The following is a 12,522-nucleotide window of genomic DNA, read 5'->3' as shown; positions in this document are numbered from 1 at the left end:
AAAAACAAGATGCACAGAAATGCAAGATGCAAATACATGTCACACTGAAAAACTGTGATTACCTCTAAAAGGAGAGATATTCACTGCCCCGTCTGTTTGCTTCTCTAACGATGTCTGTTTTTTCACACCTTATCATTGCTTTTGCATGCGTCCTGCCATTATGACTGATTGCAGGGCCAAAGAAAAGAGGAAATCAACAACATCTCATCTGCCTTGACTGTCGCTCCCCTACCTTATTTCTTTGCCTGTTTTTCACAAGCTTAATACAAAGTATGCCTGTCACTATGAAGATTTTAGAAATGAAGATGCTGTAAGATGCAGGCTCTGTCAGTTTTTGCTGGATTCATGTCATGTTTTAGGGAATGCGTGCTGAATATGCCATAAATTGTGCATTCAGAGGTTGTTCATGTGGCTGCACAGTGTAATCTCATATTGAGTTGTGGTGAGTGTTTTCATCCTCTTCACTGAAACTATTTACACTTAAGTGTTATTGTCATGGCTGTGTTGTTCAACAACTACTGCTGAGCAAATCATCTGTGAAATGATTTTTAATTCAAAGGAGTCTCCTCTTTGAAAAGTTTAGTGGTATTGCTCATCTTTACCACCAACTGATTTAGGATAGATGTATTACAGAGGAAAGTTGTTCCTTTTTTTAAGTGGTTGTGTAAATGTGTTAAACATTACTTTTTTTCATACTGCCCCGCTGTAATTTTAGGATTCAAAAATTAAGATAAAACAATAAATAAAATATTATTTATTACATATGTACAGTAAATATATATTATTTGCACAATTGCTACTATACACTATTTATTAAAGAATAGTACACTTCATGTGAAATTTAAACAATTAATGTAATTTTGGTTTCTCCTACTGTATTCAAAAAAGCATGTTCCTAAAACAAGATTAGCTTCCTCCAGAAAAACAACATCATTCAAAAGCCCGTTCTCATCTAAAGTTGTCACACACCGCCGCTTTTGCAATGCTTTCGACATTAGGATACAATGACAGGCACCTTTTCTGCATGCCTGAGGTGAGAGCATGCTGAGCAGCACCTGTCGAAGCAGCATGATGCGCAGATGAGCAGCATCATTTGAGAACGCGGCCGGACGGAACCTGATGCATCAGCATGATACGTGGCAATAAAGTGTCAGGTTGAAACGCTACCATGTGCCTCCTTCCCTTTATCGTAACCATGTGTGTCAGCATGTGTGTTTGTTAACATCCCGGCGTTGGTTGCCATTTGTTTTTGTTTCTCAAACTTGACCACGTACAGCATCATCTCACCATCTGCTCGTGTTGACAACTTTCCAGTATCCTGGAACATAAACCGCAGATGCAGACAGATACCTAGAGCGTGATATTTAGAGGCGGAGGTCCACTGCAAAGTGGCAATATGTGACGACTTGGGATAAGAACGTATTGTACTGCTACACATAGTTAGTGCTTATTGTTTTGGTAAGGTATGACAGTTCAGTTACAGTGCAAAGAGAGCCAGAAAAAGAAACAAGCAAAAACACCATAAACTATTACAACAGTTCACAAAAAGAGGATATGCATAAATGTGAAAATATGTACAGTAAAAAATGTAATTGTTCAGTTTCCCAGCATATCAAGTAGCAATAAAACAAAAAGAACAATGTTTCGGAATGTAAAAGGTTCAGTAGAGTTCAGTCTTGGGCCTGCAAGGTTCTGCAGGTCAGTATAGGAACTTATTGGGGGGTAGAAAGAGAACTTAGGTGTTTTGACTGGTGTAGGAAAGAAGCTGTTTTTGAATTTAATGGTATTATGGTTAACATGGACCTGTAGAGCATTCTAGAAGAGAGAGGCTAGAGGAGGAGGTGGGCTGGGTGAGGGGGGTCTCTGGTTATTTTAGCAGTAGGTTCAAGATGTACGTTATTTAAAGTGAGCTGATTATTTGTATAACTAACAATAACATGAATGACATTGAAGGAAGTTCATATTTTGTATAATAAAATGTGCCGTGAGATTTATTTAAATGTCTTTATTTGGGATTTCATTTATAACAGTAATTACATATAAATAAAATAGTCTTTGCAGCAAATATGGTATACCAACAAAACAAAACAAAAAATTAAAAAAAAACAAAATTAAAGCAAAGGTGAAAAACAGATGTGCAGATATGCTGTGACAAAATGCGCCTGACAACACTTATTAAAAAGAGACTTATTTTTTTAAATATTAAATGTAGCTCCTTTCAACAGTTTGCCATAGAATACTATTGATCTACTATAGTCATGATATTCCTGAATTTATTCAGCATTTACAACCACGTGTATGTCCTTTAATGTTTCTCTTTGTGCCTCCTCACTGTAGCTGAACCGTCAGAATCGCTCCCTGAAGAGGAAAAGCATGATGCTGCTGCCCCTCCTCAGCCCAGAGAGCATCTCTGAGATAAACATTGAGGATGAAGAGGAAGAGGGTGAAGAGCTGAATTCAGCCAGAGAGAAATGTGTCTCTCTCCAGTGCCAGACCACCATCTCAGGTACAACATGTCTCCTGTGACTGCTCCAAGTGGGAAGTATGTCACATATTTACCAGCAAGTCACCATAGTTCACATACAAACAGCTGGGGCTTACACTAGACCGAGGCTGTCTGGGGCTCAGCCCTGAAGCACAGGCTCTACTCAGTTGGCCCACACCAGGTAGATGAAACCTGGATGTTAGCAGTGGCAGTGCCTGGTCTAATCTGTGTAAGGGCAGCAACAGAAAGTTTGCTGATCCGGCAGGGAGTCCGTGGTTCTAGGATCAGACTGGTTCTAGCTTTTGAGTGCATTTTCTGTGCATTGATGTAAACAACACAGTGGCATGTGACAGGGCCGAAACTGCATAGGAGGTAGGAGGTAGGTTTATTGGTCATTTAACGAAATTACAATTATTCTTGATTGTGTTACATCTTTGGAGTTAAAGGATGAGTTGGTTAAAATCGGCAGCTACTATAAAGATTACATCCGGTTGCTTGGTGATGTTGCTGCTGATGGCGTCATTCAATTCCTGCAGTGCATTTTTTAAACTTGCATCAGAGTCCTGCGTCCAAATGGCCCCCACAAGGTCAGTCCAACCAGTGCAACAGCTTGATCCGGAATGTCAGGTGTTAACCATGTCTCTGTGAAGATGTGCCTTAGAGCAGTCCCAGATCTCCCGTTGCTGAGTGAGCCAAAATCACATCTCATCCACCTCACTCTCCTGTGATCAGACATTAGACAGAAGAAAGGTTGGTAGAACAGCTCCCGCTCTGAGTCAGATCCACCTCACCTTAATACCAACTCTTCTCCCTCTTTTTGTCCGGCACTTGCAGTTTTGTTTCTACCCTCTCATCCGACCAGTTTGTTGGCGCAAGCTGTCAGTCCACTGCATTCAGTCCAAGCCCTACACAACCTTTCTGAGCTGAGCAGGTAGCCAAAAAACCCTCTCGCCTTTGTCAAATCTGTGCATCTGTTCAGACTTTTTTTTCTTTTGCACAAAATGTGAGAATTGCATCCATCAGAATACTTGTCCTACTCACCCAGCAAAGGGCATTCCATCCCTCCCCGAAAACAATTTTAGGTGTCAGCAACCTTTTTCTGCTAAAGTACCCTCATAAATGTCTCAGCTTGGTCCTGCTGTGAGATGCTTTGTAGTAACAGATTTAATCTCTGTGTAATTCCAACCATTTCAGAGCAAGTGTTTCTCCAAATTTTCTGGGCACAGAAATTCCTAAATTTTATGCTGTTAACACATGAAGACCGACATTTACACATTAACAACAGAGTCTGTGGGTGCTGCTATTGTATTTTTTTTTATTTCACAGTATTAATGTCCAATACATTTAGATTGCCATAATCAGTCAGTAAGGAATAAATGAATGGCTACTGCACTTTATTCTCCTGTGTTTACAGATTTTCACTGCTGTCATGAAGTGGCAGTATACAGTACAGTACATTAAATATTCACAATCAAACAGCAACACAAATCTAGAACGTTACATTAAGGCCTGTCACGCCACACATGGCCATTGGTATACACTTTAACTGATAGATTCGGTCAAAGACAACAATGTCATCCAAACATGCAAAGATGACATAAAGAATGACAAAGAATGTTGTCAAAGTCCTCTCCCAACAGAACTATAATGCAAATACACTCCATATGAGCAACTCAGGAAGGGAACTAATGATATGTTTAACATTGCATTGATTTTCTTTGTTTCAGAGCTACAAAATAAGTTGGAGTTAACACTAAAGGAAAAATGTCAAGCAGCCATCGATAGTGATGCAGTAAGACAACAACTGAGGGAAACAAGGGAAGAAGTGAGTTTAATATTTTGTTTCCCATCCCTTCACTTCCATACACAATACATTTCTGCTCATACAGTATGTCAATGGCAAGGCCACCAACAGCTGAAAACTTGTTACAGTCAGTGAAGGCCTCTCATCTTCTTTGTGGCTGTTTTTATTCCTGCACCTTCACTAAACCTGGGTGGGTGTGCACATTATCCACCATTTTTACTAAGCCAGCAGCCAAAATCAGATTTATTACAATTATTGCAGGTAAATGCAACATTTCTATTATGATTTGAGCCTTGCATCAATGTACCTCATCAATAACAACAGAATTATATTAGCACAGATGACAGATAGGGCCCATTTCATGTGTTTGAGCAGGTGCAAGTCTGTACCATGGAGACCTGGGTAGAGCGTTGAAGGCGGGTTCCTGTGCATTCTTCTTTAAATAGCTCAGTCAGTACATTTACCTGATGTTAGAAAAAGTTGAATTATTGTGTTAGTCAGACTAAACACAAAGTCGAATTTCTAAGTCGAATTTCTAAAAGTCGGACTAACACGCATAGATAATGTGGTTTGGGGTCCATTCACTCTTTATATATACGCTTCAGTGACACCTGAACTAGCCTAGGTGTTCTGTATATGCGCCATAGTCTTAGGCCCGTTTCACACAGCACGCATCAGTAGTAAATGAGCAGCACCCAACGTGTTGTTTTTTTTCAGCGCCCATGTTAGATCATGCACACTGCCTGAGCAGCACTTATCAGGTGCGTCTCTGCTGCGTGTCTAGAGAAACGGTGGCTTGACCATTTTTTTACGTGGCGTGCGTTTTTCAGCAGAAATAGACAGTGAATATGGTGATTTGATTATTATATTGACTCTATACCACTTTTTACTGCAGTTTAAAAGTCTTTCTCTGTCACAGAGATGAGGAAATACAAAGACGTTTGTTTTACTTCAACTTCCCTTCTTCGATTTCAAAACAAAAGCCCTCTGACAGTGTCTCTGTGGACAGAATCCAATCAGTTTCTGATACAAGGCATTTTAGATTTAAACATTTGCAAGACTATGTTGTCGACAATGCAGGAGCTTGTACAACTTCATAAATGAGAGAAATTTGTGCTTAGAAATATGGAAATGCAGTACTTATATCTGCGGGCTGTGACGCAGCAGCGACCTTGCAACAACAGGCTGTATGTATGAACACCACAAGCATGAAACACGCTGCTGCTGAGTGAGGCTAAAGTCACGCACTTTTGATGCCCGCTGTGTGAAATGGGCCTTAGAACTGAAAGTGGAACAGCATAAATTTGTTGAAGAAAGCTGGGAGAAAACAAAGAAAAAGACAAAGGGATGAAAACAAAACAAGATGAAGGTAACATGTAAAGTGTAGAGTACATACAAAATGCACAGCACCAAAAACTTTTACATGTTGTCAGCATTGGACATGCAACCTGTTTGCAGCTTGCTAAGTTGTTTTGTATGTGACACAATAGGTCAACCAGATGAAGTTCCAATAGCAACTAGCTGAAAGGGGCATATCACCTCCTAATGTTGTGGAGTCAGACATACTTCTGTCAATATATGGATTCTCCCCTGGTAGACCAAAAGGCCTACTTGAACTTGAACTAGCTTCACATGACTGTACATGAAAATGCACTGCATGGCACATAAAGCCTAAAAGCTCAGTTTCTATAGAATGAAATTATCCAGATTTTCTGCATTGTGGTGCCCATACTCGTGGCTTATGGTGGCAGAGCAAAGCTGATCGCTAGCTCTCTGCTAACTTCAATTGGAATTAAATGATTAAATCAAATGGGTCTCACCAGATTTTGCAGATATCATTACAGTATGTAAATATTGGACAGAATGGATACAATTCTGGAAATGCTGCATATCAAAACCTTCATCACAATTTTAAAAATGCTAGTGATTACTATAAAACAGAGCTCATAAAAGTCTGTTTATTGTTCCATTACTCTGTCTCTCTTTACATTTACAGCTGCTCAAAGAGAAACATGCTAACACTGTTTTAATTGCTGAGACAATGCAGCAAAAGAAGCTCCTGGGGAAATATAACAGAGGTGAGCTGGGAATGCACATGGTTAATCACTTATAATCTGACATAAAAATGTATAAATACTAATCATGAACATTACATAAGGGTATTAAAATGATACAGTGTATACTAGATGCTGCACTCCCCTGATAAAAGGCATGAATGAGTCAGTGTGAAAGTCTTTGTCCAGTGTCTCAGTTTGCTGTGGAGGAATTTGAGGCCTTACAGGACACCTTGAACCTGGAGAGGGACCTGAGAACTGAGGCAGAGAGCTTTGCCAGAGCGGTGAGGTTTTTACTGTAGTTCTTCAATTTACTTCTTTTACTCTGCGTGGTATTTTAATTACATTGTTATGTCCCTTGCAACAATGTGTCTTGACTGGTTCCATATGAGGGGAAATGCGCTTTCCTTGTGGATCTTTCTTCAGATGGTGGTCGAGCAAAGGAAACTGAAGCGACAGAGTGAGATCCTGATGCAAAGCTCCTTGCCCAGTCAAGCTCTGCAGGAAGCCCTCAGCCAGGTCACCAGACTGACCCAGGAACTGGAGACACAGAGGCTGGAGCACCAGAACCAGGTCTGTGGACACATGCACACACTAAACTAATAAATGGATGTAACATCACACATAGAGTTGGGCTTCTTTGGTCCTTGGAAGGGTATGATGAACATGTATGGAAATGGGAAGTACCACATCTGCTCTTCAAGCATGTGAATTAAAGCTTCACCATGAGATCTCCACATTAGTTTCTTCTTGTTGGTTTGAATTGACCTATCACTAAGCCCTGCCCTCGAGTGCCAGGAGCCACACGCACATTTTGTGTAGCTACACAATGACATCCTGCTGGTAGACCTCCATAAAAAAGCATCAGAAATTCTGTGGGTTTTTTTTTAATTTATGCAGATCTAACTTTAAAAAAATGGTCAGATAATGTGCATGGGGTAAATGCAACACAGATAGGGGGTATCCTGAGAGGCTAGAAAATGGAGTGTATTTTATCGTGTTACCTAAACCTCAAATAAACAGAGCAAAGTGTCTCCTTTGGATTAAGCTGTGTGGCAGATCAGACAGTCAGCTCAATGTAAAGAAGATAAACAAACAAGGGTGTCTACATTTGTTTTAAAGTAAGGCAACATAGTGTTAGCAAAATCTGCAACAAAGTCACAAGTATATATAACCTCATACATTATGTCAGCAACACTAACATTAGCTTATTGCCAACTTCAGCTTCATAACATTAGCATCATGTCATCTGTTCAACTTAGTATTTTTGTTCATTGACAATCGAATATCAGTGTTAACTGTAGCAAAAATTTGTAGTTAAAGCCCACAAAACTGAAAACCATTGCTGTTAGTTTAGCTACAACGTTACAAAGAAAGCAAAGGCTGGCTAACAACTAACATCACGGCATTGTGAAGACCCTTTGGATGGCTGCTGTGTGAAATAGGGTGCTTCCGCTTCCCAAAGGTCTCTATAGTATCTTTGGATATGACACTTACAGATGCCATTGTTTAGTTTAGGCAGTATGCCGAATGTTTTTGCAAGTGAGCTAAGGGGACAGGGCTTAGTGATAGGTCAGTTACATTCTTCATCTACAAATACATGTGTAGTTCTCTTTAAAACAAAGAACAGAAATTTGAGGCAGTGGCAGAACTAAAAAAAGGTAAAATTATAAATGTTGTCTTGGTGTGTCAGAGTCATACATAATGGGCATGATGAAACAGTCTCTTATAACTGTTATTTAAGATCTGGATCAGAATCCAGACAGCATCGGGTAGAAACAGCAGTAAAGATACAATATAAGCAGTGCAAGGGTACCTACAGGGTTGGTTGGAGTGGTGGTGGATGAATCCAACAAAACCCAGACTTTTTGGGAGTCAGGTGTTCACTTCCTATCTGAATGTGATGCATTTATTCTATATTTTACCATTTGCCTCCTTCCCCTAATCCCAACCATCTTTGCCAGCGTGTACGTTAGTTGAGATCCCGACATTTGTTGCCAGCAGCGATATGTGGTGACTTGGGATGAGAAAGTGTTGAATGTTCAGTGTAGAAAAAATTGTGTAACTTCCAAGTGAAGTGAGAATGCCCTCTCATTTTGAGATCTCCAGATTCAAATAAATGCATTTCGATTATAGAACATTAAAAACTTCTGGACATAATTTTTCCAATTTATTTAGTTTTGCCTGGACACTGGATCTAACCTGTGCAGTAAGTGGAACTTGGCTTCCATTGGTTGGGGTTTAAGAAGGTGACCATACATATCGTCAATCCCCATTTGACTGGAACTGCACCATGTATTATTTCTATGTAAAAAACAAATACAACGCGCTAACTCACAATATAACTTGTTGTAAGTAGGTACTGAATCCTCAAAATGGATATCATAACAGTCGAAATAGGACAGCACTCCGATTATAGTGTCTTTTATTTTTGCCAGACATATTTCCATTTAATAAATGATTATTGATGTTTGATGGCACTGATGTGCTGGTACTGGCTGTAGCTTCATTCAACTCCTGATGAGCAGACTATCAACTTAACAATCTCTATTAAACACACCTTTTTTTTTTTTTGCGCAGGCAGTTTAGTTTTCAACTACTCAAAGCGCCGTCATACACATTTACACAGCACTGGCTGAGGCCGCCATGCAACGTGCCACCTGCTACTCAGTTTTTAACCATTCATACACATTCACACAAGGATGGAACAGTCATCATGAGCAATTTGGTGTTCAGTATCTTGTCCAAGGATACATTGATATAAGGACTGGATAAGTCGTGGATCAACAGACCTTCTGATAAGCAGATGACCCCACTCTACCTCCTGAGCCACAGCTGCCCCAATGTATCTGCATTTGCTAGTAGAGGAAACAAGACTGCCTGGGAAATTTGAACATCTCTCGAGTATAAAGATGGTTTCAGTGAACTCCTCTGCATGTAAAGCAGTGTTTTCTCTGTTTTTCAGCAGCAGTGCTGAAGTGCATGAGTTTTATTTTGTGCTGCTAGTAGGTATTTGATATACTGACATGAGATGGGATTTAGACACGGATTTGTATACAGTTGTAGATTTCAAATTACATTTAATAAAATCCATTTTTGGCACAAATGTTCAGTTGGACTCAAGGATGAACTGATAAGGTTTTGGTCGTCAAAGGTCAAGGTCACTGTGGCCTTGGCTGTTTCATTCTTGAGAATTCACTTTCTCAATAACACCTCTAGGGAATTTCTTCAAATTTGGCACGAACGTTCACTTGGACCTAAGGATGAACTGATTAAATTTGGTAGTCATAGTTTAAAGCTCAAGATCACTATAACCTCATCTGTCTCATTCTTATCAATTTCAAGTCAAGTCAATTTTATTTATACAGCCCATTTTCACAAAACATGGTTTTCCTCAGAGGGCTTTACAGCATATGACATCCCTCTGCCCTTAGACCCTCACATCACCTAAGGAAAAACTGAAAAAAAACCCTGTGACAGGGAGAAAAAAAGGTCATGTGCAATAGATGTTGTAAATAACAACTGAATTACAATTATGACAAAAAGGAAAGAGAGAGGGGAAGAGAGGGGGAGAGAGGTGGAGAGAGGGGGAGAGATGCACAGCAATAATGGATACAAACGCATGTCATATTACAACAAGATAGGTGTAAAATTACTAAATGCACTTTATGATAATATTGTGCATGTTGATAAGAGCCCCATCCGTATATTAATGCATGATCACGGCATCGGTGCAACCAGGACCCACAACACAGGTGGAGCTTCAGACAGGTCCATAGCAATGGCAAAACCAAGACCACAATCAGGGCAAGCTGGGGGTACAGTATCAGTGCAGCCACAGCATGAGCACGACCAAAGGCAGGGTCACAGCACCAGCACAGCTATCACCACGATCAGGCGCAGCCAAGATTGCAGCCAGGATCTGGGAAAACTAGGAAACAAAGGAGCAGGAATGCTCCAGAGAGGCAACAGAGTTAGCATAATGTAATAACCAGACATGAGCGTTTTCAGATGGAGGGAGTAAGAGAAGGAAAAAGGAGCTCAGTGTTTCATAGAAACTTATGTCAGCCTAACTATGGGCTGGTCCAGGCAACCTGACCCAGCCCTAATTATAAACTTTATCAGAGAGGAAGGTCTTGAGTCTACCCTTTAAAAGTGGAAACGGTGGCTGCCTCCCTGAGTGAAACTGGAAGGTGGTTCCATAAGAGAGGAGCATGGTAGCTGAAGGGTCTAGCTCCCATCCTACTTTTGGAGACTTTGGGAACCACAAGTAACCCTGCATTTTCAGAGCGCAGTGATCTTGAGGGTTGGTAAGGAACAATGAGCTGCAACAGATAGGATGGAGCCTGACTATTTAGAGCTTTGTAAGTAAGGAGGAGGATTTTAAATTCAATCCTGGATTTCACAGGGAGCCAGTGCAAAGAAGCTAAAACAGGAGAAATATTGTGCCTTTTTTTTGGTACCTGTTAGAACATGTGCATCAGCGTTCTGCACCAGTTGGAGAGATCTAAGAGATTTGTTGGTGCAACCGAATAATAGGGAGTTACAGTAATCCAGCCTAGAAGTAACAAACACGTGTACTAATTTTTTGGCATGTATTTGGGACAGGATATGTCTAGTTTTTGTGATTTTACGCAAGTGAAAGAAATCAGTTCTAGAGATTTGTTTTATATGAGAGGCAAAAATAGATCTTAATCAAATAAAACTCAGAGGTTCCTTACAGTTGTGCTAGAGGCCAAGGTAATGCCATCTAGAGAAATTACATCCTTAGAAAAGGAGTTTCAGAGGTGTTTGGGGCCAAAACTAACTTCAGTTTTATCTGAATTCAACATCAAGAATTCACTGCTCATCCACGCTTTAATGTTTGAAGTCTAGATAACTGATCAGTTTCATGTATGTGGTATCTAAAGAACACCTTGATGTTTTTTTGGTTTTTTTTTTTCAAATTTGGCACAAATGTTAGTGGACTCAAAGATGAACTGATTCAATTTTGGTGGTAAAAGGTCAAAGTCACACTGACCTTGCATTCATCTCAGTCTTATCAGGCCACTGTGTCCTTGCATCCGTCCCATTTTTGTGAATGCAGTATCTAAAGATGGACTTGAGAGTTTCCTCATGTTTGGCACAAACATCCACTTGGACTCAAGAATAAGCTGATCTGGTGGCTGAAGTTCAAAAGGCAAGGTCACTGTGAACTCACAAATCATGTTTTTGGCCATAACCCCAGAATTTATATGCTCTAATTTTCACACAAATGTCTCTTAGGATAGAATGATGATGTTCTGACATTTTATATCCAAGAGGTCAAAGGTCAACAGTGACAAAATAATGTTCTGCAAAAACATTTTTCTGGCCATTACTCAACAGCATGTCTTAGGAATAGAAGGGGAGACATTTGGGCAGATGCTGAGTTGATGACACTAATCCTGAAACTGTGCTGATTGAAGAGATCTTCTGTGCTGCGAGGGGAAGATGTGTGTGAAGCATCCATCTTTTTACAGACATGGATGTAAAACATGTGCAACTTGACTTGTGCGGAAAGGTATATAATTCCGTGACAGTTTTGCTGTTGTGAAAGATAAAATACGAGTAGCCCATAATTACAATGTATTAATGTTAGACCAAATTGTAAAATACATAACAAGACAAAAAACATTGCAGTACGTGACACAAAAAAATGCCCTATGACCCCAGTCATGTGCACTGTTGTTGCCATGTCAGCAGGTAGAGTGCTCCAGTGGGTGCATCTTTCACGTTGTGGAAATGATTAATGATGAGTAATTTAACCAGTCCGAACAAACGGCGACTTCGTAAAAATGAAGCCAACACAGAAGTGCCAAAACCTTCAGTTCCTCTAATGGCCACTTGAGGCTGACTCCAAAACAGAGTCGATCCCCACAGACCATGAAGTCCTAAAATAGACCATTTTCCGAATATAGACATCTTTCTCTGGACATAAAATGAATGCGCATAGGACCCACGGGACTCTACCCCGTGCATGCGCATTTAACTCTTGGAGTGCCTGACACAACACAGACTTCATGCCAGCTGTAGAAATGGATATTTTTTAATCATTTCATCATTTTAACTATCTTTCAACACATCCATATGCTGTTGGCTGTTGTAAAGCCTGTAATGTGGATGTCGTACTGTGTCTGTATCAGAGACCATATATATGG

The 12,522-nt window shown here is 40.2% G+C and overlaps 1 protein-coding gene across 3 annotated transcripts in view; it reads left to right on the top strand.

The window, feature by feature from the left end:
* Window positions 1-12,522, top strand: part of shtn1 (shootin 1) — a 65,585-nt gene that overhangs the window by 33,459 nt on the left and 19,604 nt on the right. For all 3 annotated transcript variants that reach the window (XM_088087035.1, XM_042502657.2, XM_042502656.2), the window contains exons 5-9: window positions 2,338-2,506; window positions 4,213-4,310; window positions 6,286-6,367; window positions 6,533-6,627; window positions 6,770-6,916. In XM_088087035.1, the coding sequence (XP_087943161.1) occupies window positions 2,338-2,506; window positions 4,213-4,310; window positions 6,286-6,367; window positions 6,533-6,627; window positions 6,770-6,916 (591 nt within the window). The remainder of the gene's footprint in view (window positions 1-2,337; window positions 2,507-4,212; window positions 4,311-6,285; window positions 6,368-6,532; window positions 6,628-6,769; window positions 6,917-12,522) is intronic.

The sequence above is a fragment of the Plectropomus leopardus genome, chromosome 13 (genome assembly GCF_026936395.1).
Source record: "Plectropomus leopardus strain MGB_pleo_1.0 chromosome 13, ASM2693639v1, whole genome shotgun sequence".
NCBI lineage: Eukaryota > Metazoa > Chordata > Actinopteri > Perciformes > Serranidae > Plectropomus > Plectropomus leopardus.
Note: the sequence above shows the minus strand (reverse complement) of the source record. Positions and strands in the feature narration are given on the sequence as shown.